General features: G+C 37.8%; 6 protein-coding genes across 6 annotated transcripts; 4 read left to right on the top strand and 2 right to left on the bottom strand.

The window, feature by feature from the left end:
* The first annotated feature begins 479 nt into the window (after positions 1-479).
* Positions 480-1672, top strand: K444DRAFT_18878 (Creatinase/aminopeptidase). Its single transcript, XM_024870905.1, has one exon. The coding sequence runs from the start codon at positions 704-706 to the stop codon at positions 1406-1408; it is 705 nt and encodes a 234-aa protein (XP_024744526.1). The 5' UTR covers positions 480-703; the 3' UTR covers positions 1409-1672.
* K444DRAFT_690459 (pisatin demethylase) lies at positions 1496-3734 on the bottom strand (the record flags this gene model as incomplete). Its single annotated transcript, XM_024887770.1, has 8 exons — positions 1496-1954; positions 2010-2490; positions 2537-2662; positions 2736-3094; positions 3144-3340; positions 3402-3467; positions 3571-3657; positions 3689-3734. The coding sequence occupies 8 exons, from the start codon at positions 3732-3734 to the stop codon at positions 1832-1834; spliced, it is 1485 nt and encodes a 494-aa protein (XP_024744525.1). The 3' UTR covers positions 1496-1831.
* Positions 3735-4890: 1156 nt separating this feature from the next.
* Positions 4891-6659, top strand: K444DRAFT_658612 (S-adenosyl-L-methionine-dependent methyltransferase; the record flags this gene model as incomplete). Its single annotated transcript, XM_024886280.1, has 13 exons — positions 4891-4965; positions 4996-5031; positions 5093-5186; positions 5239-5261; positions 5308-5326; positions 5382-5507; positions 5560-5582; positions 5630-5667; positions 5718-5855; positions 5905-5969; positions 6021-6167; positions 6256-6412; positions 6465-6659. The coding sequence occupies 13 exons, from the start codon at positions 4891-4893 to the stop codon at positions 6493-6495; spliced, it is 972 nt and encodes a 323-aa protein (XP_024744524.1). The 3' UTR covers positions 6496-6659.
* Positions 6660-8134: 1475 nt separating this feature from the next.
* K444DRAFT_18826 (uncharacterized protein) lies at positions 8135-8555 on the bottom strand. The gene has a single exon (XM_024870904.1). The coding sequence runs from the start codon at positions 8409-8411 to the stop codon at positions 8169-8171; it is 243 nt and encodes an 80-aa protein (XP_024744523.1). The 5' UTR covers positions 8412-8555; the 3' UTR covers positions 8135-8168.
* Positions 8556-12511: 3956 nt separating this feature from the next.
* K444DRAFT_606527 (glycoside hydrolase family 20 protein) lies at positions 12512-15060 on the top strand. The gene is made up of 2 exons (XM_024879010.1): positions 12512-14224; positions 14370-15060. The coding sequence occupies exons 1-2, from the start codon at positions 12774-12776 to the stop codon at positions 14725-14727; spliced, it is 1809 nt and encodes a 602-aa protein (XP_024744522.1). The 5' UTR covers positions 12512-12773; the 3' UTR covers positions 14728-15060.
* Positions 15061-16559: 1499 nt separating this feature from the next.
* K444DRAFT_514957 (HET-domain-containing protein) lies at positions 16560-17144 on the top strand (the record flags this gene model as incomplete). Its single annotated transcript, XM_024873559.1, has 1 exon — positions 16560-17144. A coding segment is annotated over one exon (585 nt), but the record flags the coding sequence as incomplete, so codon positions are not given.
* Positions 17145-27979: the final 10835 nt, after the last annotated feature.

Here is a 27979-nt window from a genome sequence, read left to right as displayed (position 1 = left end):
AAGAGTATTAGAATTATAATTAAAGAAAATATATAGCTTAAAATTAAAAAGAATTAAGGAATATATAAATAATATTAAGTAAAATACTATAAGCTCTTTTTTTCTTTTCTATTTCTTTTTCTTCTCTCTTTAATTCTTCTTATTTTACTCTTTTTTTTTTAATAAAAAAAATAAAAGCTAAAGAGTAGTTGTGTTTTTAAGCTAGAATTTTAATTTTTAAGTTAAATAAAAGTTGTAGTTTAAGGCTTTATTATATATTAAGCGTGAGTTCCGAATTTCGGTTTTCGGTTTCGAGTTTAGTTCACTAGCTCCTTACTAGCCTATGGTTTAATTTAAGAACCCTCGGGTTAAAACTCGGCATTTTCGCGGTTTTTACACTGGTTTCCTCGCATCCCTCGAGTTTTGAGCCGAACGTCGCTTAATCAGCCCGTACTCGTAGCTCGGTAATGAGGCTCAACCTTACGGCTTGGAGACGTAGTGCGGAGATGCCGGCCTCCACGGAGAAACTTCGTGCCGCGGGGGAAGAAGCGAGGCAGCGGTCCTTCAAAACTCTCTAGGTCTAACCATGTTATTGAGTTCGTTCCCTTTAGCCGACTTGCCCCGCCCAGGGACAGTATTTCATCATCCATCCCTTAGCACCTCTATCATTCCTGCAACCACTTTCGTCCCCGAAACCCTCTAACTTACGTTGGCAACCTGAGGAATGTCTACTGCCACTTCTGCGGCCGAAGAAAGCCAACGTGCGGCGTATCTGCAAGATGCGCAAGACAAGGCGATCAGCCTCTTCGAGGAGATCGAGCGCAGCCTCATCCGCCCTGGTGTAAGTGAGAAGGACCTGAGTAAGGAGATCTACAACCTTGCCGCCGAGCGCTTCGGCGTCACCAACCATTGGCATAAGCGCGTGATCAGGAGTGGGCCGAATACGTTGATGCCCTACGCCGAAAATCCTCCTGACCGTATCATTCAAGCGGACGACATCCTCTTCGTCGATCTGGGGCCGGTGTTTGAGGCTTGGGAAGTCGACTTTGGACGAACCTTTGTGCTCGGTGATGATCCGACAAAGCTCCGTCTGCGGGACACCCTTGAGCCGACGTGGCTCGCCGTCAAGGCGCAGTTTCAATCCAATCCAGACATGACGGGCGAGGCTCTTTACGACCTAGCATGTGGCGCCGCGAAGGAGGCCGGATGGGAATACGGTGGAGAGATCGCGGGCCACCTAGTCGGATCCTTCCCTCACGAGCGCATTCCCAAAGACAAAATCTCACTCTACATCACGCGCGGCAACAATGAACGCATGAGCCGCCTTAATCCGTCTGGGCAGAAGCGGCACTGGATTCTAGAAATCCACCTCGTCGACCGGGTCCTCCAGATCGGGGGATTCTACGAGCAGCTCCTCACCATCGGCTGACCATAGACTGAGGAGGCGATTGGATAGTACTTTTGAATAACGCCAAGATCTCCATCAAATCTGGGCCAATAAACGCATGTTTTTGCTTGCACTTGACACTTCTCTCTGGTGTTGTGCATTTCAAGCTCTGTCTTGGATGAATGCTAGTTGTGGGATGGACGGGAGGAAGGAGGATTAAAGGGTTTGGGGCTCTTGCATGCCGCCTTGTTGCTCAAACCTCAACATATTACCAACCGCAAAAAAGTAATTGCGTTCATTATTTTCAATATGCTTACAATTTGCATCTACAGGGTGCAATGTACTGGCCTCATATGGGAGAGCCTCGGCATCATATATAGTGCACCTTTTTTCTCCCCTGGCTGCAACTGGCTGCATCACCTAACGAAAAGTATATTTCGCGGCCGTTAATCACTACTCGTACTACTAAAGGACTTTGGATCTCTTCGTAACCCTCGCCCACATCTCCCTCTGCAGAAATATGCCGGCACAAAACGATTTCCAAGGTTTCAGTGGCTCAACGAGGGACATATCAAAATGCCGTAAGAGCTGTAACAGGGCGGTCAGCTGCGGAACCCAGTAGGGTTGTCTTCAAAAAACTTACTTCAACAAACACCTTGTTCAATTCAATCAACGCCACATTCCTCCCCAAACATTGCCAACGGCCGTACCCGAAAATAAGTTCCAGCGTTGCTTCCATCTCGTGAAGTTTATCAGCGGGGCTGTCAAGCCACCTCTCCGGACGAAAGACGTGAGAATCCTCGCCCCATATGTCCTTGTTCCTGAACACTCCCCAAGCACAGTAGCCAATTTTCGTGCCTTCAGGGATGAAAAGACCGTTAAAGGTATCACCTCCAGGTGGGACGTCCTTCGACATAAGGCCAGCCACGGGAGGAAATATGCGGAGTCCTTCTTTGATCACTGCTTGCAAGTAAGGCATTGACCTTGCTTCGGCATCTTGGATTGGGGAGGATGGCGAGACTTCAGCTATCTCGGCAAGGAGTTCAGATACAACATGAGGACTTGTTAGGATATGAAGCATGGTTCCACGAATCCCTGTAGAGGTAGTATCAGATCCTGCTAGGCTAGTTCAGTTAGCCAGTGCAAGTGCTGCATATAATTCAAACTTACATTTGAACCAGCGATTCCAATTCCGCTTCCTCTTGTGTCAAGTCATGGTTGAGGAATGAACCGAGCATATCCTTCTTGACTATTTTGTTCGGTCCAAATCGCTTCCCAACAAAGTCCTTAGCCACACTGGAAGAATTCAATGTCAGCCGCAAAGTTCTATTTCTGAACGAAGAAGTTTTTACGGGAATTCAATGCTCACCCGATAATTCTCCCCAAGCCAATTTTGTCTTTTTCGGTTGGGAGGAATCTCTTCATGATGCTTGTCTGCAGCAACTTGCTGAGCCATGGGATAACTGTGACCAGGATAATGACAGGTACGGCCTCCTCTGTCGTTGCAATGTACTTGTGAACATCTGAGTCGGTTGCAAGATCTCCGAATGGGTTCCCAAAAGCGATGCTGGATATTGTGTCCAGAGTGAAGTATGAAGCTGTTCGACCAAAATCAAGAGGCTTGAAGTCAGAGTTGGTCGAAAGATATTTCCTCCCGATCAGATCAACCAATGATATCACATTCTGGTCGATTGACTTTTCCAGATTTTCAACTTCCTTTCCAGAGTACTAAGAAGCACCGTTAGTTGTGAATCTCCATGGAGCAAGATGCGTTTACTCCAGCTGCCATCTTCGCTCTCAAGATGTTGTGCTTCTCGTCATCTCTTTGAGATATGACATTATCACAGCTTGGATCAAGTCGCATGCCAAAATACCAGTCTGATCGCTTGTATCGGGTTCGAACAGCTAACATCTTTCGTAACAAGTTTGGATCACAGGTCACTAAAGTGTTCGAGCCAACTCGTGCAAGGGGTCCTGCCATATCAACTTTTTAGCAAATGAAATCAGCCAGGGGAATTGGAAACTCGAGACCTACCATATTTCTCCGTAACATCGAAGAGATCTAAGTGTATTCTACCGCCTGTCACATGGCGGATCAACCCTAGATAACGGCGGGCTCAGCAATTGCTCTATTACGATTGTCTCGGGAGCGGGACGAGATCGTGAGGGAGCTAGAGATGAGATATATGAACTCAAATACCTACATAGGTCTGAAAACGTTGCCAAGAATGGCCCTTTGAAAGATCGTAGACGGTACCAGGAACGGAAACTTTGAACAAACACTGCAAGCACTGCCACAAGTAGAGCAGCGATCAGAAGCACCTTCCAATTGGTGGAGGCCACTGAAGATATCTGACATCCAAGCCATGTTGTAAGGATAATCTGCTGGCTTTTCTAGCAAAGATCTACGGAGTTTTATTGGATAATTAACGAGGGAACAGCTGAGGAAGCTGGTAATGTAAATCGAGAAGTGGGGGGGGGAACGCAGAACCAGAGGGTCGGGATGAGGGATGAAATATGAGAGTCTGCAGCGCAGCGGGCTAACGAGGTAACCTGTGTGTTCCACCGGTTGAGATTACAGGGATTCCAAGAAACCATTTTTAAAGTAACCAGACGGAATTTTTGTCAGGCATTAACTTCCCGTCTATGTAGCACAGCGAACAGGACATGGCTTTGCTATATCCGGTTCGCTGTGCATTAATTGTATCTTTAAAGTAAGTAACCCAAATACTGTTTTCTAACTATATCAAAACCATTTCCAAGGTGTTCCCAAGCGGGGGCTCCCACCGCCCCCCAGATCCCCGGCGAACCCTAACTAACCCGAACCCTAACCCCCTAACCAAAGCGTTTCTAAACTGTGTCTAAACTATTATAAAAGCACTATGGAACTGGTTCATTCTTGAGGTTAAAAAGTCGATTTTCTTTAAGTCAAAAATCAGGCAGAAAGAACCTGGTGGGTCCTTATTCGCACCCGATAACTCACCCGGTTCAGCACACAGGTTAACCCGGTGCGCTGCTTACCGGCAATATGACGGCGGTTGCCCTCATCGACTTACGGGGTACCTCGTTCTTTTTTACCGTATCCGAAAGGGCCTATTAGCGTACTTCCACCGACGGCAAAAAAACTCTTTACAGCCCATCGTCCGGCATACTTGGCAAGAGGTACGGAGATGCTGCACCTCTGTTTGGCTGAGCTGAAGCGAGGTCACCCCACCATGCATGCAAGTACGGCAACTGCCGGAGTCGGACAGCATAATGCCCATTTCTAGCAAATCATTTTCCTTTCGGGAGAACTCGCTCGTGTTTCCCCGAACCCCCCTGGACAGGAACGCCTGACAGAGTGCATGCCCCCATTCCACCAGCAGAAGGGCAGGCCGATAGAGTTTTTGTAACGCAGATGAGATATATAGCTCAATCCCAGGGTCCGAGTAGCCTCTCTCACTCTACCCAGGCTTTGTCAGGACCAAGCCATTTACTCTTGATTTAGTGCAACGTACTTTTGGGCATTTTCCGCAAGCTCTGCCATGTCTGTGGCTCAAGGGAATCTCGACGTTGCCTTGGCTGCGGAGGTGGGGTTTTTCCGACTCCAGAATCATCAAGTGTGCTGAAGTTCGCTGATCCGCATCTAGGCGGACGATTTCAACGATCAGGACTCCGCTATTGGGGTAGGTAGTCACCATATCCTGTTCAACGGGATATTTATTACTTTGCTTATACTTCGATCAGAGTACTCACGGAAGTTCTTCCGCCTCAATCGGTTCGAGCATCTTACGATACCGAGAAGAGAATGGCAGAACCTACCATACGTACAAGGAAGGGAGTAAGAACTTTCCCTTGCGACCAGCATGTAGGATAACTGTTGACGTTTACAGCTTATATACTACCAAATGATGAGGTAAGTTCTCAAGTTCGGATTCCACGCATTGCTAACTGTTATCCAGAATGAGAATGACCGCCTTGGTAAGAAGAGCAGAGAGACTTTAAATTAGTCCTGTACAACCTAACAACAAGGCAGATCTCCAACACCATATGTTCGCTTTGACATTTGGCGGTAAATTGTCGACTATTATTGATAAGTCTCAGAAACTTCGTCGGGTGCTGGACGTGGGAACTGGAACAGGAATTTGGGCCATTGACTTTGGTTTGTACTGCACAATTACGTTTCCCATCTTCTAGTGACTGACTCTTTCCAGCCGATGAGCATCCGGAAGCACAGGTCATTTATTTACCCAAGATTGGGTTCTTCTCACTAACACTACCTAGGTCGTTGGCATTGATCTCAGTCCCATCCAGCCAGCATTGTACGTTTATAATGTCCGCAGTCCCTTACTTTAAGCTAACCTATCTCTAGCACGCCACCAAATCTGACCTTTTACGTCGACGACGCAGAAGACCCGTGGACTTACACTGAGAAATTCGACTTCATCTATTCCCGCATGATGACAGGCTCGATTGCCAAGTGGCCTGAATTCATCGCCCAAGCTAAGGAGTACGTGAGACCACCTTCAGGTAAAGATCGGGCTGATTGATCTCCAAAGGTTCCTCAATCCAGGTGGGCAGCTCGAACTAGCAGACATCGTCTTTCCAATTGATTGTGATGATGGTACGCTATCAAAGGACTCAGCTCTAATGAAGTGATCACACTTCATTGCAGAAGCTGCGGACAAACTCGGTAGGAAAGTAGAAAGTGCTAAGCGCTACAAAGAACAGCTTGAAGAGGCTGGGTTCACAGACGTTGTGGAAACAAGATACAAGTGGCCACAGAATCGATGGCCGAAGGACCGGGCGTATAAAGAATTGGGTAAGTCAACTCCACATCGCCGTAGTGAGATTACAGCTACTATCGGGCCGATCCGGATGCTACTCAATTTTGTACTGACGATCCTCAGGGATGTGGACTGTTGAAAACCTGACCACAGGACTCCAGGGTCTGAGCTTGGCTCTGTTCACGCGCGGCCTCGGATGGTCTGCAGAAGAATTGGAGGTCTTCTTGATAGATGTCAGAAACGATATGAAGAATACACGGATACATGCATACTGGAATATGTAAGTGCTTGCGCACCGTTGAGATTTACATTGGACTAACATATCGGTACAGCTATGTCGTAACGGCAAAGAAACCTTCCTGAACGCCAAGATTCATAGTCAAGGACAAAGTACTAGATCGACAGATTTCTTCATAAAAAGATTAGAATTATAAGGGGGTGCCTTGAAGAATAGACATTGATTTTGAAGGGATGTTGATTTGATTTACCAACGGTAAGTTAATCTAGCCATAGAATATCAAAGGGCCTTCTATACTGATCCAGTTCCCTTAATGGATGTTCTCCCCTAACCGCGTTTTTAAAAGTAGTCTACTGCCCTTCGCATCCTTCACCCCAACACTTCAAAGTTTAATACTTTCCGTTAGGTCAGATTCTATCCACTCAGTTGGTAATAGAATGTTTAATGGAATGTGTCTCTACTGTTTACCTTTGTCAAATTTCTTATTTGGTTGCCTTTAAAATATCTTCAAGTGTCCTGAAATGGATCTATCCTCAGCCAGGAGCGGAGAACCGATGGCTTGCTCTTCACCTCCACGCTGATGTCTCGCCGATTTATCCAAATAACTGCAGCACTTTCCGTGCCACCTCCCTCTCAAATCCTTGATTTTGGGCATCGGGTCGCCCAGGAGGTGAAGGAGCACGAAAATTCTGATGGGAACACCAAACACGGTGTTCGTGTAGACAGTTATCAAGCTCGATTCGCTACCAGGGTCTCCGCTCCCGGAGTGGCGGTACTATGCGGCGATTGTGGGTAGGTTGAAACGACGATAGGGAGCAGCATAGAATTGCTGTATAGATGAGGTTGAAGGACCCACGTTGTGCTACGTCGTAGCTATCCCTTCGAGTGGTGAGAGACACCAATCCTCCACCTCTCAATGGGAGGGCGGATGTCGATAATGCCAAGGAACCGATGGAGAGAGAAGCATTCTTGCAACGATACCCCTATGGGCGGTGAGGTCTGGAGGATGCTTTAGACTAGATAGTATATCCTTACATAGCTGGAGTATGAAGCCGAAGAAGACTGGGAGCAGGGGATTATCGCTTTATTCCTCATGGTGGCCATGTCTCCTTTATAGGTCTTTCTTGTTGGGGATCTTGTATTATCGAAGATAATCTTGACATTATAGTGTTTTTGAGGCCCATATGCTATCTCGGACTTCATGTCGCCGGAAGATAATAAAGACATTGGGGTTTTTCTTTTACAAGAATCGGAAATTCGATTTACTATATATTAACTTATAAAATATTATAATAGGAATTTCGGAGACATCTAATTGGCCAGTCACGTGACACTCACTTAAGCCAAGCACGTGACTCATTCTTATAAGATATATATAGTTTTACTTTACTTTTCTTTTCCCTTTATACTTAATTGCTTAATTTATACTTCGGTATTAGTCTTCGAATTAATTGATTTTAGTTTTTGTTTTCTCGCGCACTTTTATATTAGTATTGTAAGGCACGTAATAGCAGGGTGATGCACAAGTAGTCAAGGTAAGTAAGCTGCGGAGTGACGCTTGCAAGTGTAACTGATTCCAAGAATTGATTCCAACAAGAGACTAATCGATGCCCCTTCCAAAGCTAGGAGCGTCTCCCTATATATTCCCTAGTGCTTAGCCAGGCATGCGAAGCCCTTTACTTAATTAGGAAATCCCATGCGATCCATACGATTCCGATCGCAAGCTGTACCCAAAATAGGAAACTAGATCCACGACATCTGACATGTTGAAATTAGGGGCCTGAGGCCCCTAATAGGCTTAGTAAGCCCTGGAACCGAACGCCATGGGGCTGTGCACTAGCTTAATACCCTGTCCAGCTGGAATACCCTGTATAGCTGGAATACCCTGTACGGCTGGAATACCCTGTATAGCTGGAATACCCTGTACGGCTGGAATACCCTGTATAGCTGGAATACCCTGTACGGCTGGAATACCCTGTATAGCTGGAATACCATGTACGGCTGGAATACCCTGTATAGCTGTAATCGGTTCAGCTGGCATAGGGATTTAGTACATGTGACTTAGGGGGTTCAGGGCTATATATACGGGCTACTTACCACTGTAGAACAGCAGTCAATTCAGTACGTTTTACTTGGTTTACATTGCAAGCACGTGACCCTAGCTATATTGCTTTAGCTAGTTCAATATGACACCTGTCCATGCGCCATCACGTGTGCCCATCACAAGTATTCTCAGCCGACTTGACCTCTAATAAAGAAAAGAAATAATCTTAAACTACTTTAGCCAAAATTGAATCTTGGAATAAGTTTATTATTATTAAGGGGCAAAGGAGGCTATAATAGGTCTCAGGTTAATTTCTATATACCTGATCCGGTATTAGTAAGGAAATTATAGCCGGGGAATCCAGGAGGCCAAAATGGGTTCTATATTATAGTGCATAAACCAACCCAGGGCGTGCTCAGGATGCTCAGGCCCTGCTCAGGGTTGCTTAGGCTCTGCTCCGGCATAATCATCCTTGGCTCAGCATGCTCACCCTCAGCTTGCGAAGGCGGGCGGCATTAAAAATCGTCCATCCGCTAAAAAACGAGGAACACCAAAATCGCTACCTTTGGAAAATCACACCAAATCTCAATGCAACCCCTAAAACTCTTTAAAATAGCTTTGTGAGATAGAAAATAAGCATATCTAACTTTTGTGGAATTTTCTCAATAATTAAATATAATACGGAATTACGAGAATTTTTATATTGCGAGAGTCAAGGTTGTGCCCGCCCTCGCTTAGCGAATTGCATGACTTTTAATGCCGCCCGCCTTCGTACAGTGGGGTGCAATAAGTTTGCATCCTTGTCTAGCGTGCCAAGCTTTTCTAACCCAATTTGTATGGGAAAGGCTTGCCACTTTAGACAAGTAAACAAAGCGTCCTATATCAACAAATTGATACTATTCAGAATGGTTCGACGCGAATTGAGCCCGCAGATACGCTCACGTATTTGCGAGCTATCTATCCGTTGCGCTGCCACCAGGGACGAATTTCCGTGATCAAATATACCGCAAAATTGCAGCAAATCAGAGGTCTTAAATCAATGAATCTGGCGATATGATTTGCTGATTCAGTTCGCTTAGATGTGCACGGGCCAATTCGTCCCTGGTGGCAGCGCAGCGGATATTTGGATTATCACTAAATAGGATCCTCAAGTTATACCTTGAACTCAACTTCTCTATAATCAAATCAATAATACGGCGAGAGGCCTCACGTATCGATAATGCCTCCAAATCGCGCTCTGGCAGACCACGAGCCCTTATAGAAGAGCAACGAGATTACATATACGATATAGTTAATCATACGAATCCTCATATCAAAATAAGAGACCTCCTTCGCGAAGTCGACGACGTTATCAAGAAACGATTACTGCAAGGGCTATTACGGGAGATAGGGAAGAGGAAGTGGATATAAAAGAAACGACCTATAATTACTATTGCCCATACTCAGGTACGATTGAACTAGGCAATTCGTCATCAAGCATATACACTCCATGATTGGATAAAGGTCTCGTGGTCCAATGAGTGTACGGTTGAGAGGGGTATAGGAGTGAAGCCTATATAGACTTTTATACGTCCAAGTAATTAAATACTGGCAAGAGACGTATAACCTGTTCTGTTCACGCCCGTTCGTTAATACGAGCGATTTGGGAATCGGGCGCTATCAGGGCTAAGCGAGGGGCCCGATTCGCTAATAAAAAGGCCTAATTTTAAAATAATATATAACTTTCTAATAAAATATAAAGGCCAAATTTTAATTAAATAAAAAGCATTAATACTTATAAGAAACTTAAATAAGTATTACCTAGATTAAATTCTATTAAAGATAAAAAGATTCATATAATTATATATTTTAAAAAACTATTTTATAATTAAAATTATATATAGTTCTAATAAAAGTCTTTAGCTAAAATTACTTAAATAGTATTATTAACTAAATTATTTTTAATGGATCCTACTAATAGAATTTTATTACTTTATTAATTTGAAAATATTATAATATTTTCAAAATTCGCTCGTATCCGACCTCGGATTTATGAACCGGAGCTCGCTTAAGTAGACGATTGAGCAATCGGGCCCCTCGCTTAGCCCTGATAGCGCCCGATTCCCAAATCGCTCGTATTGACGAACGGGCGTGAATAGTTCGCTATACTGGCAAGGGAGTAAAGAAAATGCTTTGGGCAGCGTTTGGGCATAATCGGCGTACAGGATTGGTGCCTCTTGATGGCGATCCAGAAGCTGCTCGTGGAGGAGTTATATCTTGGGTTATACGGGCGTTATATGAGGCTTTTCTTCCGGATATTATGGTTAACGGAGGAGAGTTTATGTACGATGGAGCTGGCCCTCATCGTGGTTTAATTATAAGGGATATCTTGAGGGAGATGGGGATCCGAGTAATGGAATGGCCTCCTTATTCTCCTGATTTGAACCCAATTGAGAACCTTTGGGCTTTAATAAAGGCTGAGTTATATCGATTATACCCTGAGCTTGAACATGCCCCAGATACGGAGGAGACTTTGGGTGCATTAATTAGAGGAGCACAAGAGGCATGGCATAATATTGATAATGGGATCTTATATAGATTAGCTACTACGATGGATTACCGTATACAAGCAGTAATTAATACGGAAGGATGGTATACAAAATATTAGATCTTTGTTAATGATATTGAGGAGTCTTTGTTTACTGTTTAAAGTGGCAAGCCTTTCCCATACAAATTAGGTTAGAAAAGCTTGGCACGCTAGACAAGGATGCAAACTTATTGCACCCTACTGTAGGTTAAAATGGCAGTTACTCACATCCGGAGATTAAAATGGAAGCAGTGAATATGAGATTAGAGTCTAACTTTCGTGGTAAACATACATATCTTAGCGCTGTAACTGGCCACTTAATGAACTGACTGCGAGGCGTAAGTGAACCGAGGGTGCAAGAGCATATGAGATTAGGCTGCCGCAGCCAAGGAAAGGAAAGGAAACTCTGAGAACGACGAAAGTCTAGATTCAGACTCTATTACTACAGTCATATCTCCTTGGGCGTAGTCTCTGTGAGGCGTCTTCGCATATTCAACACGGAAAAGGGGATTGCATGATGGAAATCCAAGTAGATAGACGATCTCGGAACCTATCGGTGGAAGGCTTGCTCTATGATGGTAGCCATAAATTCCCAAGAAAGATAGGAGAACGAAGCATGGTGCACGATCAAAGCAAATGTGGCATTTGACATCTAAGGCAACCTGGCGATGCTGAATCAGACGGTCCTACTATAAAGCCAGCTTGGCCATGAGATCAGGGCGGGAGAACTTCCCCAGCAATCCGTAGGGTTGAGTTTTTTGTGAGATCATATATCAAGGAAGTAGAAAGCTAAAAGAAAGAAGATGACGATGCAGCGAAGTTAAAGGAGACAAGGGGGAAATGACCAGCAGTTTAAAATGAGATCATCCCTGCCCGGCTGTGAGGGCCATCCCTTGCGGATCTACTTGTAACATTGAGCAGCTAGGCCCATTTTAGCACCAACTTTATTTGAACGCCCATTCCTTGATAGGTCTCCTCGCAGTCCTCGGATACGACTTCCATTACTACGGCCCCTGACCTCCGTTATCATCAGCCTCATCCCATGTCCCCATCTCACGAGAGCTTCATTTCGGCCCAGGTGCAACAACCCCCGCACCCGCACTACCTGCGTCAGTCACCCAAAGGACCCTGTAACCACAAGCCACTACCACCAAGCGACGCCACTGGACAGGCCCGTCAAGACCCAGATGGGCGGTCATTAGGCTCGCCAATCTGGGCCCCTCCAGCACAACCCGCCCCCTTCCCCCCCTAAAAACGACTGTAACGTTTCCTCACCAAGCAGGATATGATGGATCATGGATATCTGCTCTCCGCACCGCCGGTGGAACGTTGATCCTCGCCCGCACTTCTCACCTGCACCTTGGAGATCAACAGCTACCCCAGCTGTCACATGCATTGGCATCCCCCTCTTCTACATGCGGTCATGATGGTGACGTGCAACGTTAAAGCCCAATCAGTGCTTCGATGCGATATTGGGGTCGTGGTTAGGGGTAGATCGACAGCCAATATATCCGCGCGCACAGCGAGAGTGCAGCGACCAATCCCGGCGGCCGACCCCCTGTGAGAGCTGCTTCGGCCAAATTCACTAGCCGGTACCTGAGGGGATCGACTCTCCCAAACAACCTTGCTTCCTCTAATGAAATTTATGGCGCAGATTCGGGTGCGGACAGCAGAGTACCGTAGGTAAGTATATGATCGCCATGATCGCCATGATCGCCCATGTCCGCACTCCCCCAATATTTTCTGGAGAGTATTGGTGTATATGCACCTTCCTCTGCTCACCAAACAGCAAAATGCATCTCCTCCCATCATTGCTCGCCGCCACGTTATGCGTGTCGGGCGCCGTGAACGCAGTCGCAGTCAACCCGCTCCCAGCACCCACATCCATAACCTGGGGTAGCTCCGGCCCGCGTGCCTTCAACGGGCGGAACCTGGCCCTGAACGGCGCGCCGAATAGCCTCGTCTCCGACGCCTGGGGGCGCGCCTACGATGCCATCACGAGCTTGCACTGGGTGCCACAGGCCACGGAAGCGCCAATCGCCACTTATGCCGTCTTCCCCACTTCCACACCAAAGAAGAAGAGAGGGACGACGACCCTGAACTCAATTACGGTGCAGATTGCAGACAGCAAGGCGGCGCTGCAACATGGCGTCGATGAATCGTATACCATTGACGTCCCTGCCACGGGCCAAGTGATCACGATTACAGCGAAGACGAACTGGGGCGCTCTGCACGCGTTCACCACGCTGCAACAGCTGGTCATCTCAGACGGCCATGGAGGGCTCATGATCGAGCAACCTGTCTCCATCTCTGATGCCCCAATGTACCCCTACCGAGGGATCATGATCGATTCCGGACGGAACTTCATCTCGCTCCCCAAGATCTACGAGCAGATTGACGGGATGGCCCTCTCGAAGTTAAACGCCTTGCACTGGCATCTCGATGATTCGCAGTCCTGGCCCATTCAGATGGCGTCCTACCCATCAATGACAGTGGATGCTTACTCCGCGAACGAGGTCTACACCGCCAACAACCTGAAAGACGTCCTGAAATACGCAACTGCTCGCGGGGTGCGAGTGATCCCGGAAATCGACATGCCAGGGCACGCCTCCTCAGGTTGGAAGCAAATCGATCCGTCTATCGTAGCATGCGCAGATTCCTGGTGGAGCAACGACAACTGGCCGCTCCACACAGCCGTCGAGCCGAACCCAGGGCAGCTCGAGATCCTGAACCCGAAAACATACACCGCTGTCTCCAAAGTCTACTCCGAACTGTCTGGCATTTTCACGGATAACTTCTTCCACGTCGGGGGCGACGAGCTGCAAACCGGCTGCTACAACCTCTCCAAAATCACCACCGAGTGGTTCGCTGCGAATTCGTCACGGGGGTACAATGATCTGTTACAGCACTGGGTCGACAACGCGGTGCCGATCTTCACGGACCCGAAAACGAGCGGGAATTCGAAGAGACAGCTCATCATGTGGGAGGATCTCACGATCAACACGCCGCATGCGTGGACGGTGCCCAAGGATATCATAATGCAGACGTGGAACAACGGGCCTGCGAACATCAAGACTCTCACCGAGGCAGGGTATCAGGTTATCGTGAGCAGCAGCGATTGGTTCTATCTCGACTGCGGCTTTGGCGGCTGGGTATCGAATGATCCCCGCTACGACATATTGACGAACCCGGACGCGGCGACGGCGAACCCGAACTTCAACTGGGGAGGCAACGGAGGCAGTTGGTGAGTCTAGTCTTGTCCTATTCGGTCCTCTCAGACCCGTCTCTTTTCCTCTCCATCCCACGCTCATCCTCGAGTCCTGACCCTCCTCCCAACTCCTGTGGCAAATCTCCTCGGATGTAAAAGCAGTGCTGATGGTTTCGGACAGGTGCGCACCCTACAAGACGTGGCAGCGGATCTACGACTACGATTTCACGGCGAACCTCACGGCCGCGGAAGCCAAGCTCGTGATCGGCGTCACCGCCCCCTTATGGAGTGAGCAATCCGACGACACGACCATCTCCTCCAAGATGTGGCCGCGTGCCGCCGCCCTCGCAGAACTAGCTTGGTCTGGCAACAAGAACGCGGCGGGCAAGAAGCGAGTCACGGAACTGACGCAGCGGATTCTGAATTTCAGGGAGTATCTGGTGAAATTAGGGGTCGGTGCAGCGCCGTTGATGCCGAAGTATTGCTTGCAGCACCCGCATGCTTGTGATCTTTACTACGACCAGACGGCGGTGGTTTAGGGGAGCGAGATCGGAGGCAGTCCGTGTACAGAGTAGCGAGTTCTTGTAGATAATATTAATGTTTTATTCCTCTACCTTGCATTGTGTTGCCGAAGTGTAGTAGTCCTCACGTGGCTCGGGGACGTGCAACCAGGAGGAGCAGATTTGAATAGCATGGCCGGACTGAAAAGGCGAAGAAAAGAAAGACAAACCCTTCAAGCGCTCGGTCAGCCGACGATCGAAATACACCCGACAAAGTGGCACCTTAAAATCGCGCCCGCAGGTTGAAAAGGGGGAAAGCGACCCAACCAATATGCACATTTAGCCACATGATAGGGATAAAGTTAAAAGGTCAACACAACGCCTCGTGCGATTTCAATGTAGCCAGACAGCGGGGTTCCGGCCTAGCACAGACCGGAAAGTGAACAACATGAGCCTTATTGGCTTTTTCCCCTGTCTGTGGCCATCTCGCTACATCGAATACGCTTGAGATGCTGTCGTCCTTGACATAATTGGCTCCTTTGCTATTCAAATCCAATGTAATATATCGTACCTTCTCATACATGCATAGAGCAAACCACTGGGCTGGTACGTATCAGTATTCCAACCACGTTTGGTGGCTGGTTGGTGGTATGTATTCAGATGCGCTCCGCAATAGCTGAGCGTCTGATAATTCTGCGTGCGGATCGTTCGATTTCGAAGGTGCTTTGCTTTACTTGCTACAAATGAAGCGGGTTGGTTAGCTTGAACCCTCTCGTTAATATATATATTCGGGGGCGGAGCTTGCTTTTGGAGGTGGAGGGAGGTTGATGGGAAACGAAAGAATTATTGCTAGCAGACAGGAGAGGTCGCGGGAGGGGAGGGGAAGGGTGGTGGGATCTTGTACTGTATGAGGGCCAGGAGTGAAGGAAATGCACTAAAGCAAAACCAGAGAGGAAAACGTATGACGAAAGTTCGTATTGAAATACACGGACCGACTGACCTGTACTTACTTAAATTACAATCTATCAATCCACTGCTCGTTCGTTCTCTAGCCCAACCAACCCAACCCAACCCACCCCCTCACTCAAAGAAAATCATACAAGAAGACTCACCGAAATATATGCGCTTAAAGCGTGACCGGAGCCCCCACAAACGCAACAACCACAGCCCCAAAGCTCCATCCTCTCATCTCGCTCGCACTGGCTGTAAGCGCACTCGTCTTACGCAGTGCAGCCGCAGTCGTAGCAGCCACCTTCGGCAAGCTCACACTTCCACTCGCCACCCCTTAACCGTAGAATTACCAGCCGGGTACGCCCAGAGTCAGCCTTGTACCATAGTGTGGAACCATTTTGGCCTCTGGTGTGCCCCGGCTATAGTTTCCTTACCGGATTTTGCCCGGGTAACCGTTCCTGCTACCTTACAAGGTTCACAGTTGAGGTATCCTCTAAAATAAATATAGCGACTTAGGGGTCCAAAAATGACTCTGTGTTACCATATGGCGACTTCTGAAAATATGTTGTTATACCACGGGAATGTTTGCACTTGGCCATAGCCACTGCAGCTTATGAATGCTTCAGGGGCCTTTAGCAGCCTGAAGTGCAACAATCGGGTCGGCTCAGGCACGGCTCCGGTCTGCTCAGCCTGTGGTGATGGTGGGGACAGAAGTGAGCCCCTCCCCGAGTTCTAAATTTAGCGATCACTGCATCAATCGGTACGGCTAACGAGGTATCCGCTTCCACAATTTGGTGAGAAAGCAACAATCAAGACACACCTTCATACTAATCAAACTGCTCTACCACTTCCGCGGAACATTTTATTCTCGTCCGGACTTTTGTTTGGAATACCCGTACTACCCCACGGCAATTGTCTAGATGGGCAGCCTTCAGTACCAATCTCTTGATCCAACAAGGCCGGAGATACGAGTGCTTGCAATCCTACCATCCTTCAAAAAGCTATCCACAATCAAATGCAAGCTCGTTAAGGTTGACCTTGATCTGTTAGATGAGGCACCCTTCGCCTTTTACGAAGCTCTTTCGTACACCTGGGGGGATGCGACGATTACGGAATCGATCACTCTCGACGGTCATGCCTTCCAAGTCACTCGGAACCTCGCCGCCGTCCTACGACGCTTAAGAGGTAGAACCCGGAAGCGGTACTTATGGGTCGATGCGATCTGCATTAACCAGACTGATATTTCTGAGCGTAAAAATCAAGTGATGAAGATGAAAATGATTTACGAGAGGTCAATACAGGCACTCGTGTGGCTAGGAGAAGAGGCAGAGGGCAGTGGAGCAGCAATGGATCTGATTGATAAAATGACGGATGCAGACACACCCGATGAATGGGTCCGCACCTCCCTAGAGAGGGCCGAAGACCTCTGGCAGTGGCAAGCATTAGGACACATTTTTGCGAGGCCATATTGGCGTCGGGTCTGGATAAGACAAGAGGTGGCTGTGGCCACCGAAGTCTACGTTCTTTGCGGAAACCGCACGCAAAAATGGACGACTCTCGTTATGGCATGTGAGATTTTGTCCCAGAATCTGTTTGAATTCGACCCAATTGTCGCCAAGATTAGCCCTTACACAAGTGGCTACCACCAAGCGATTTTCATAGATACGATCCGAGAGAACATAAGAGACGCTGGTTCTGCTGGATTCCAGAATATGCTGTTCCATAACCGAGCCTGCGAGTCTACCGACCCGCGGGATAGGGTCTACGCTGTACTGGGTATCGTTAATAATGATGAGGTCAAAGGCTTAGAGCCCGACTATTCTATGCAAAAAGAGGAGGTCTTCAGAGCAGCTGTCGAATCTCTCATTTATAATACCAGATCCTTAGATGTGTTGTCCGCGTGCCAGGATCCCGAAAGAGAATCGGGGCTCCCTAGCTGGGTCCCGAACTTTGAAGTCGACTGGAAGGCACAAATTCTGCGTGTAAAAGAAGGTGGCGAAAACCTTTACCATGCTTCAGCAGATATACCCGTGGAAGAAGACTCTATTCAACGCCCTAACGAAAACGCTCTCGCCATAAATGGGATAATCTGTGACGAAGTTGAAGACATTGGGGGCGTGTACAAGGATGACTCGACCCTGAATAAAGTTCTCGAATCATGGAGACAGATTGCCCTTAAAACTCTCACCTCGAAGCGTCTTGCTTTGACTGAACATGAGATATTTGAATCATACTGGCGAACACTTATCGCGGATCAGGATCTAGCTGGGGATCGTGCCTCGCAGGATGCAATCAATGATTTCACTAGCCACATCGTCGATGCTACTGAGGCCATTAGCGGGCTAGCGGACAAATCCGAGAAGCGAAAAGTGATTTTCTGATTTTCGCACCCATACCTCCCCCCCCCCCCCCCCCCACCACACCCTCACTAAAAAAAAAAAGTACAGTATATATGCCTTATTCTCGACTACTCCTAACCCCCCCTTAGCTTATATAGTCCGTAAGGCAAATCCCATAGATTACGAGGCATATCTCCATCTCTCTCACTCTCTATATCCTCCGTATTACCTATATTACTCGAATTATCTATATCTCCTTCGTCCCCTTCTCCTCTAGTATCCTTATCCTCCTCTACTATAACCTCCTTCCCTATTACCTTCTAATTTTATATCTGTCTTTATACTCGCTTTCTATATCTTATAGATAATTAAGGCTTTAATATAAAGGATTTTATAGATATAGAGTAAGGCTTTCCAGACTTAGTAGAATTAGTGTTAAGTTAATAGAAAGTATAGACTTTACTATTATTATATCTATAATTTATATAAATACTATTAAATTTGCCTTCTATAACTATATAGTATTTAAAAAGGCCCCTTAGTCTCTTCTTATTACTATAAGTAATATAAGCTTAAAAGAATTCGGTTCTATAAATATATATTAAGCTTGCCTCCAGATTTGTCTTGCCTTTCTCTAATTCCTTTAGCTCCCTGCCCTAGTATAGCTTTATCTCTCTAACTTTAGTCTTATTATTAATTTACTTTATTATTTTAGTAATATTATTATAGAAAAGGAAAAGAAAAAGAAAAAGGTTATATATAAGAAGGAAATCGAGAAATAGAAAAGTTTATTAATTAAATATATTAATAGAAAAGAATATTATAGACTAAGTCTAAATTATTAAAAAATATATTATAAATATTATTTTTCTACTTATTTATAGCTTTATTGCCTTTTCTACTACTTTTATCTTTACTAGAGCCGCTATCTAAAGCCATATTTAATATATCTTTAATAAAGGAAAGCTTTAATAATAGTATTATATATTAGAATTAAAATTAAAACTAAGATTAAAGCTAATATAATTATTTAAACTCGAATAAATTTATAATAAATATTAGTATTTAATAGCCCTAGATTAAATATATTTAAATATTAAAAAATTATAATTTTAGATATTATAGTTATAAAAATAAAAATAAAAATATTCTTTTTCTTATTAATTTATAAAAGCCAAAATATACTAATAATAATTAAACTAAACTCGATTTATATAATTAACTAATTTATTTTACTAATTATAAATAATTCGAGATAATTTAAATTTCTTTAAATTTTTATATATAGCTTATTATATGAATTTCTATATTTCTATATTTAGTAATATTATAATTATAATTTTTAGATAAAAAGAATTTTCTTATTCTAATATATATAATTATATTTATTTTTTATTTTTCGAATATATAATTATTAAATTATAGAGATTTAAGAATTCTAAATAATACTTTTTCCTAAAAAATATATATCCTTAATAAATAATAAAAGCAAATATAAAATTATATAATAATATAACTATTTTATATTAGTATCTTTATTTTCTATAAAACTATAACTCTATTTTATTTTTATTCTAAAACCTTTATTTTTTTATAATATTTTTTCGATTTTATTATTAATACTAAAAGCTTCTATTCTTTACTAATATCTTCTCTATTAATACTTTTATTAATACCTTTATTAATATCTCTATTAATACTAAGAGCTAGTATTTAATTACCTTATAACCTTTTTCTTTTCTTCTAAATTCCTTTTCTAAATTCCTCTTTCGAATTTCTTTTCCAAATTCCTCTTTCTTTAATACTTCTATTATTAATACTAAGAGCTAGTATTTAATTATCTTATAACCTTCTTCTTCTTCTTTAAACCTCTCTTTCTTCTTTAAACTCTTTCTCTAAACTCTTTCTTCTTTAATACTTTTACTAATAATATTAAAAGCTAGTATCTAATTACTATTTCCGGATTACTTTTATTTAGAACTCCTATATTATAAGTCTTTAATCTACTTACTTCTTAGAAAGCTAAATTTTAGATCTTTTCTCTTCTTTTCTAATATTTCCTTTTTTCTTTTTCTAATATCTCTTATATCTTTAAATTCTTTAGAAATATCTTTTCTCGAACTTCTAAAAAAGAGGCTAATTCCTATTTAGATTTCTTTGAATTTTAATACTTCCTCTCTTTCTTTAATACTTATAAAAGCTTTTAGGCTATTATTAAATATTTCTATTCTTTATCTTAGAATATATACTAATTTATTCTTTAGTTTCCCTTATTTTATCTTTTTTTTAATATTACTATATATATATCTAGTTAGTACTAGTTCTTATAATCTATAATTAGGCTTTTTATTTATTAAATATCCGAATATTTTATTTTACTTTTATTTTATATATTTTATTTTATATATTTTATTTTATATATTTTATTATAAGTTAGAACTTAAATAGTATTTACCTTAAATATTTATACTTTCGGATATATAAAACTCCTATAAATCTTTCGGGATTATAAACTAGTCTATTTTAGTTCGAGAAAGCTTTCTTAAAAATATTTTGGGAATTATAGTATTTATTATAACCTTTCCTAAAAATTAATATAATATAGGTATTTCTAGTTTATTCTCTTTTTATAGAATAAACCACTATTCTAAATCTATATAAAAGTTCTAATTATTTCTCGAATTAAAATATAAGTATTCTTTATTTCTATTAAATTAGATATAAAGAATAATAAATATTTTTAAGCTAGACTATAATACTAGTTAAATATTAAGACTTTTTATATCTATTTTATAAACTTATAACTCAAGATATATTATATTTAATAGGGCTTCTATATCTAATTATTTTATATTATAGTAAAATATTTTAGTATTATAATTAGGAAAGTTCTATTTTATAATCTTATTTATTATTTATAGATTTTCTAGCTAATAAGTCTTAGCTAATAGCTAAGAAACTTATTAGCTATTTTATCTAAAGCCTCTAGAAACAGGAAGTTATTTTAATAAAGACTTAATATTAAAAATAGATTTAACTAATTAATTCAAACAAGAAGTTTATAATAAAAGTTTCTATATATAAGTAATTTTATATAATAAACTCAAGTTTCTATTTCTAGTTATATAAATTATAATATATAATAAACTCAAGTTTCTATTTCTGGTTATATAAGTTATAATATATAATAAACTCAAAATTTTCTGGCTTATTAAAACTTGAATTATTTTTAGAAGAATTAGTAAGCTTTTCTAAATAGACTTATTAAGGCCTTAGTTTTTAAAAGTATTAGTCTAGCCTTCTTACTTTTTTCTTAAATAATAATTTAGCTCTTAGGAATTATATATAAATATTAGAATAAATAAAAAAATATACTATATATACTTTTTAAATAGATTAGAATAAAACCTATAAAATTCTTATAATAATATTAAATCTATAATACTAGCTAGTAAAGACTTTAATAACCTTAATAAAACTTGAATTATAAGCCCGGCTTTTAGATTTCTTATTTAACTTAAAGATTAAATAGTTTATAATAGGTTATTTATTATAAAATATATTATATTCTTTTCTTAAAAAATATTAGATACTAGTAATAATTCGGAAGTCCTAAAGCTTTTAAGACTTTTTATAAGTTTTAGGCTTTAGGGCTTTTCTATAACTAGCTAATTATATAGAATTATAGAATTATATAAATCCGGTATTAATATAAAGTAATTAGTAACTTTATATATAGATATAATATGGTTTTTAGTATAGCTAGTCTAATATATTATATATTTATATATAAATACTTGTAATTTTATTATTATAATATAATATATTCTTAATATATAACTCTTAGACCTTTTAGGAGCTTCTTTTATACTAAAGATAAAGATATGTAATATAATAAAGGTATAGAAATTATAAAGGCCCTAAAAATTATTAAAACTCTTATAAACTTATAGTAAATTTGTAATATTATAAATTATAAAAGTATTAAATTTATAGTAACCTAATACTTTTACAATTATAATAAAACTAATTTAATGATTGTAATTATTTCTATAAGTATTACTCTATAAATTCCAAAAAGATGGTATATATCTTATTTTAAAGAAAATGTAACCCCAAAATAAATCCTAAGCTAATTATAAGATATAAGAAAAAAAGTATATTAAATATTAAATCTATTTTTTCTTAAGCATTTTTTAAATTCAGTAAATTATTTATATATAATTATAGGACTTTATATAATAGATTTTTTTTAGGGGAGAAATAAGATTAATTAATCTAGAAAGTTTAATAATAATAATTAAATTTCTGTCTAATATAATAAATAAAATACTAGTTAATAGCCCAGATATTTTAAGGTTTTACTTATTAAAGCTAAAGATATTATATCTATTAAATTCCTTTATATTTAATAAAGAAAAGAAATAATATATTTATTATTATAGAATAATACTTATATGATTTATAAAATTAATTATAGTTCTCTTTACTAGAAAAGAGAATAAATAAAATTAAAAAAGAATCTAATAGCCTACTTATTATTATTTTATTTATTTATTATTATTATTATTATTATTATTATTATTATTATTATTATTATTATTATTATTATTATTATTATTATTATTATTATTATTATTATTATTATTATTATTATTATTAGAATTAGTTTTAGTAATACTTTCTATATTATCTTATAATTTCTAGAAATTAGTAAATAGAAAAGAATTCTAATATATACAAGTTAATTAAATCTAAAAACAGAAAAGAATCTATAAAAGAAATAAAGAATAAGAACTAGAATTAAAAGAAAGAATTATATATATATCTTTATTTACCTACTAGTTTATTAGATCTCTCTTTATTCTTAAAGTCTTATACCTATACTAATAAGTAATACTTTTTTAGGCTCTTTGGGCCTCTTTAGTCTATTATTTAATTTTTTTAAATTATTATATTTTCTAAATATTTTCTAGTTCTTTATAAGTAATTTCAAAATAGAAATCTTTATATAAAGTCTTATTCTAGTATAAAATAAAGAAAATTATTTAAATACTTTTAGGGCTCAAATATATATTATAATAAGAAAAGTTAAAAATAATTTAAATAAAACCTAGTAAAACTATAAGTTCTTGGACTTTTTTATTATTAAAACTAGTATAGAATATTAGTTTATTTATATTATTAATAAATTAATAATAATAGATAGATTTACTAATATAAAAAGAGAAATAAAAAAATAGCTATTAAAAAACTATATTAGAAAGAATAGAAAAAACTCGATTATTTATTTTAAATTAAAAGCTATTTATTAAAAAATATTTATTAGAATTTATATAAAGAATCTAGTAAAAGAAATAAAAGAAAACTTACTATTAATTTCTTTAGAAAATTAGATAGTTCTTTATTTAGCTCTCTAATTCTTTATATTATTAAATATCTATTTATAGAAAACTAGCTATAAAACTATAGTCTATAATTCTATAAGACTAGATCCGGTTATATTTTAATTTATAAAACCTTAAAGGGCTTCAGGTAGCTTATTACTAATATAAGAAGCTATAGCCTAGATAATAGCCTAAGTAACTCTTATATTTATAATTTATTAAGCTTATATAATAATATAAATATTACTAGAAAAGTAATTAAATTAAGTAATATAGCTCATAATAAAAGGAAATATAAAAGAAAATAGTTATAGGGCTATTAGAATAAAAAAAGCCTGAAATAAAATAGAAATAATATCTAATAGCTATATAATAATAATAACTAGAGAAATAGATATAATAAATATTTCTAAAAGAAAAAATATAGGATAAAAATACTAAGAAAAGCTAGAAATCTAAAGTATTCTAGATATAAAAGAAAGAATAAATATAAACGGAATTCTAGAATTATAAGATTTAAATCTATTAGTATTATTATTTTAAATAAATAAAATAATAGTCTCTATATTATATTTATTATTAGTAAATTAATAGAACTTATAATATTAGATATTATTATACTAGTATTTAGCTATAAGATATATAATATTAGAATAGATTTTAAGAAATAATAGTACTATTTTAAGAAATAAGAATTTAAAAATATAGAATATTTATATAATAAATAAACTTAATAATTTTATTAGTATTATTTTCAAAAATAATATATTTAATAATAAATAATATTTATCTTAATATATCTAGTTATTTTATAACTAGCTTATTTAATTATCCTATATTATTAGAAATATTACTAATAAAGAACTATTTCTAAATAAAGTCCTAAATTATTAAGAATTATATAAATATTCTTCTGGCCTATATATTACTTATATATTCTATATTTATTAGAATAATTTATTTAAAAATCCTATTCTATATAATAATAATATTATATTTACTAGTTAGCTTCTCGAATTCTTCTAATATTAGTAGCTATTCTAAGGCTATATATATCCGGATTATATATTAGAGCTAGTAATAAGCTTAAATATATAATTAGTTATTATTTCTATTAATATCTTTTATATAAATATTAATTATATTTATATTATAAAATATAAGCTTCTAATAATACTATTCTAGTATTTCTTTTAATAGAAACTTATTAATATTTATATAAAGCTATATAAAATTATATTACTTATTCTAAACTAAATAATTATTAAGAATTATATTATAAAGCTCTATATTTATAGAATAACTTTAGTATTATATCTCGTTTAGGAGTTTTATATATAGTCTAAATAGCTTACTAGCTATTATATTAGGCCTAGATCTATTTTTTCTAATCCTATAGATATTCTATAAGTTTATAAATCTATATATCTCGTTTTAGATTTGCTATATATAAAGTATTAGTAAAGTAATTCGGTTCTATAGATATTAGTAATTATAATTCCCGGTATAGGCCAGTTCCTAAAAATAGTTCTATATATACTAATTAGAATTAGTTATATAATCCGGTATTATAATATTAGACCTAATAGCCTTAATAAAAAGCAATATAATTATTAATATCTAATACTTTCTTCTAATAATAAAAAGAATAAAAGGCAAATATAAGGAAATAGAATTACTTATATACTATTAGTATAGCTAGCTCTTTTAAAGTTCCTACTATTAGGATTTAACTTACTAATTCTTAATACTTTTCCTAGAAATAAAATAGTTCTTTATATATATAACTAATAAATTAGCTATTTACAAGAATATAAAGTATATTTTAGTAATAAAAGAAAGTTTAGAACTTTAATTAGCCCTAAAGAAATAAGAATAATAGCTTATTTAAATCTAAATCTAAAAATACTACTATATAATTAAATAAATAATCTAATTAGAGATTCTAATATATATCTAGAAAATATTATATAAATAAGTATTAATATAAATATATACTTTAATTTCAAATAATAATAGCTTATTATATTTATTAATTAATTAAATCTAGTCCGGCCTAAATATAATATATTCTCTTTTCTTAGACTATATCTATTATATTTATAATATAATTACTTTAGGATCCAGAAGTTATAATATTATATATAAGCTTTTCTTATAAATAATAAAATATATTAGTAAATAAGGCCCTAACTTTCTAAGCTAGAATAAAATAATAAAATATAGAAAAACTAATCGGATTACTAGTAAATCTTATTAATAAAAGTATATATATAAATACTACTATTTATAACCTATAATTTACTTATTATTTAGCTTATTTTATAGTATTATAAATAGTTATTTATCTATTATTTATTTATCTATTATAATTATATAATAAATAAAACTAAGCTTTTTATATATATAAATAACTCTAGTAATTAAAGCTATATAGCTATAATTCTTAAAATCCTTAAGTATTTTCTTATTTATATTTCCCAGATAATATAAAATTATAATCTATATATAAAGAAAAAGCATATTTACTATTTAAATACATATTTAAATATTCTATTCTTATAATTACTATTAAACTATATATAATTTCTTCTTAATTAATATTTATATAAGCCTATTTAGTAATAGCTTTATAATATAATAATAGATTTATTAAAAGTTATAATATTATTTTAATAAAATCTACTAAGTTATTTAATAGAAATTAAGTTTAGAATATACTTTACTATTATAATATATTTTTTAGTAATATAAGTACTAAATTACTCGAGTAATATTACCTTTATATAATTTTATTAATTAATTACTAAAAAAAAGTAATTAGCCAGCTTCTTAGTTATTTTAATAGTTTAATTTTCTTATTTCTAATCTCAGGAATATTAAGGAAGTTATTAGACCCTATTAATAGTATTATCCTAGAAAGGCTTATAGCCTATAGTTACCTAACTATAGTAATTTGTAATAAATACTCAATTTTATATTATCCGTTCTGCTACCGCCAGCTTTATATAGTCCGTACATATTACTAAGCAAGGAACACCAAAATTTATAACTAAAGCTTACTATATTTTAGCGAACATATTACTAAAGTTCAGGGCACAGATTACTAAATTCCAGGAAGACGTTCCCTAAAGTCTTAAAACATGGCATTTCATTGGTTTTCGCTTAGCTATATACGGACCATATAAAGCTGGCGGTAGCGGAACGGATACTATCCGGCCTAATTTTGGTATGATTTCATATAGTAGTATGGGCTCTCACTTCGTTAATTAGACAAGCAAGCAGCCTTACTATTATTGCGTTATCCAAGCCGAAAGTCACGTGTGGGTGCTATACCCTCTAATTAGGAATTCTGCCTGGGGGTGTGCGGGCGCCAGTGCGAAAATCAGAAAATCAGAAAATCACTTTTCGCTTCTCGGATTTGTCCGCTAGCTAGCTGTGGGCCTCAGTAGATGCAGACCGACCTATCCCGAAATTGGATCTGGAATATGGTAATACGACATTTAACCAAAGGTTTCGTGTAGTTGCAGAGAGCAGGAGGCTGGTTGGTAGTAAAAAGGGAAAAATAGGCCTCGCTTCCGTAGATGTCGAGGTAGGGGATTGCATCTGTGTATTTCATGGTGCCGGCGTCCCGTTCGTTCTTCGTAAGAAATTGAACCATTATGTCATTGTGGGAGAAGCTTGTAAGTTACGACTCCAGATGATTTTATTAAGACTTGGGCAGGGCAAGTTAAACTCACTATTCCCACTAGATATCCATGGTCTTGTGGACGGTCAGGCAATCCGTTTAGTCGAAAACGAAGAGGCCGGATTAGAGAAAATCGTTCTCTATTAGACTTAAACTTTAAATGACTCTTTTATTTTAGGGGAAATATAAAGCAATTTAAAGAAGTTAGCTTTAGAACTTATATAATCTTTATAAGATAACAGAAAATATATTAAAGCCCTAAGATAATTACTATAATATAACAAGGATTCTTATTATAGGGTTATATAGCTCGGTATATAACTTGCTTATATATATATATATCCGGCTCTTGGCTTCTTTCTCTAGGGAAGACAATATCCTTAATACGAGTTTTTTTGGGGTTTTTAGTTCTTGATTTTAAGCTCTTAATTTAATAACGAGTTTTTTACTTTAGTAAGCTTAAAGTAATTACGGTAGAAATACTCTAAATATTATATTACAAGTTGTAATATTTAAGGTTTTAGTATTAAAAGTCGTTATGCTTTTAATTCTATTATATTGAATTAATATTCTAATAGAAAAAGTATATAAAATAATATAGCCGCGAAAAGAAAAAAGAAAAAGAATTACGAGAATATAATTTCGAGAAGTATAATAAATATAAAGTATATATTTCTTATTAGTTCGCTTTATTATTAAGAGAACTAAAGACTAAATACTAAGAAGTAAAAAGAAAAGAAAAAGAATATATAATTAATAAGCGTTTATATAAACCTTATTATAATATACTTAAAACTAAAGTAAATTAAATTATAATATTATAATTCGAATTACTTTATTTTTAAGTATTAAAAATTAGTCTATTCTAAGTTTTATTATACTAGATTTATTTACTTTAAACTAAAGGAAACTAACTTATAATATTA

Source organism: Hyaloscypha bicolor, assembly GCF_002865645.1.
Source record: "Hyaloscypha bicolor E unplaced genomic scaffold K444scaffold_10, whole genome shotgun sequence".
Taxonomy (NCBI): domain Eukaryota; kingdom Fungi; phylum Ascomycota; class Leotiomycetes; order Helotiales; family Hyaloscyphaceae; genus Hyaloscypha; species Hyaloscypha bicolor.
The sequence above is the reverse complement of the archived record's forward strand: the minus strand, read 5'-3'. Positions and strand labels throughout refer to the sequence as shown.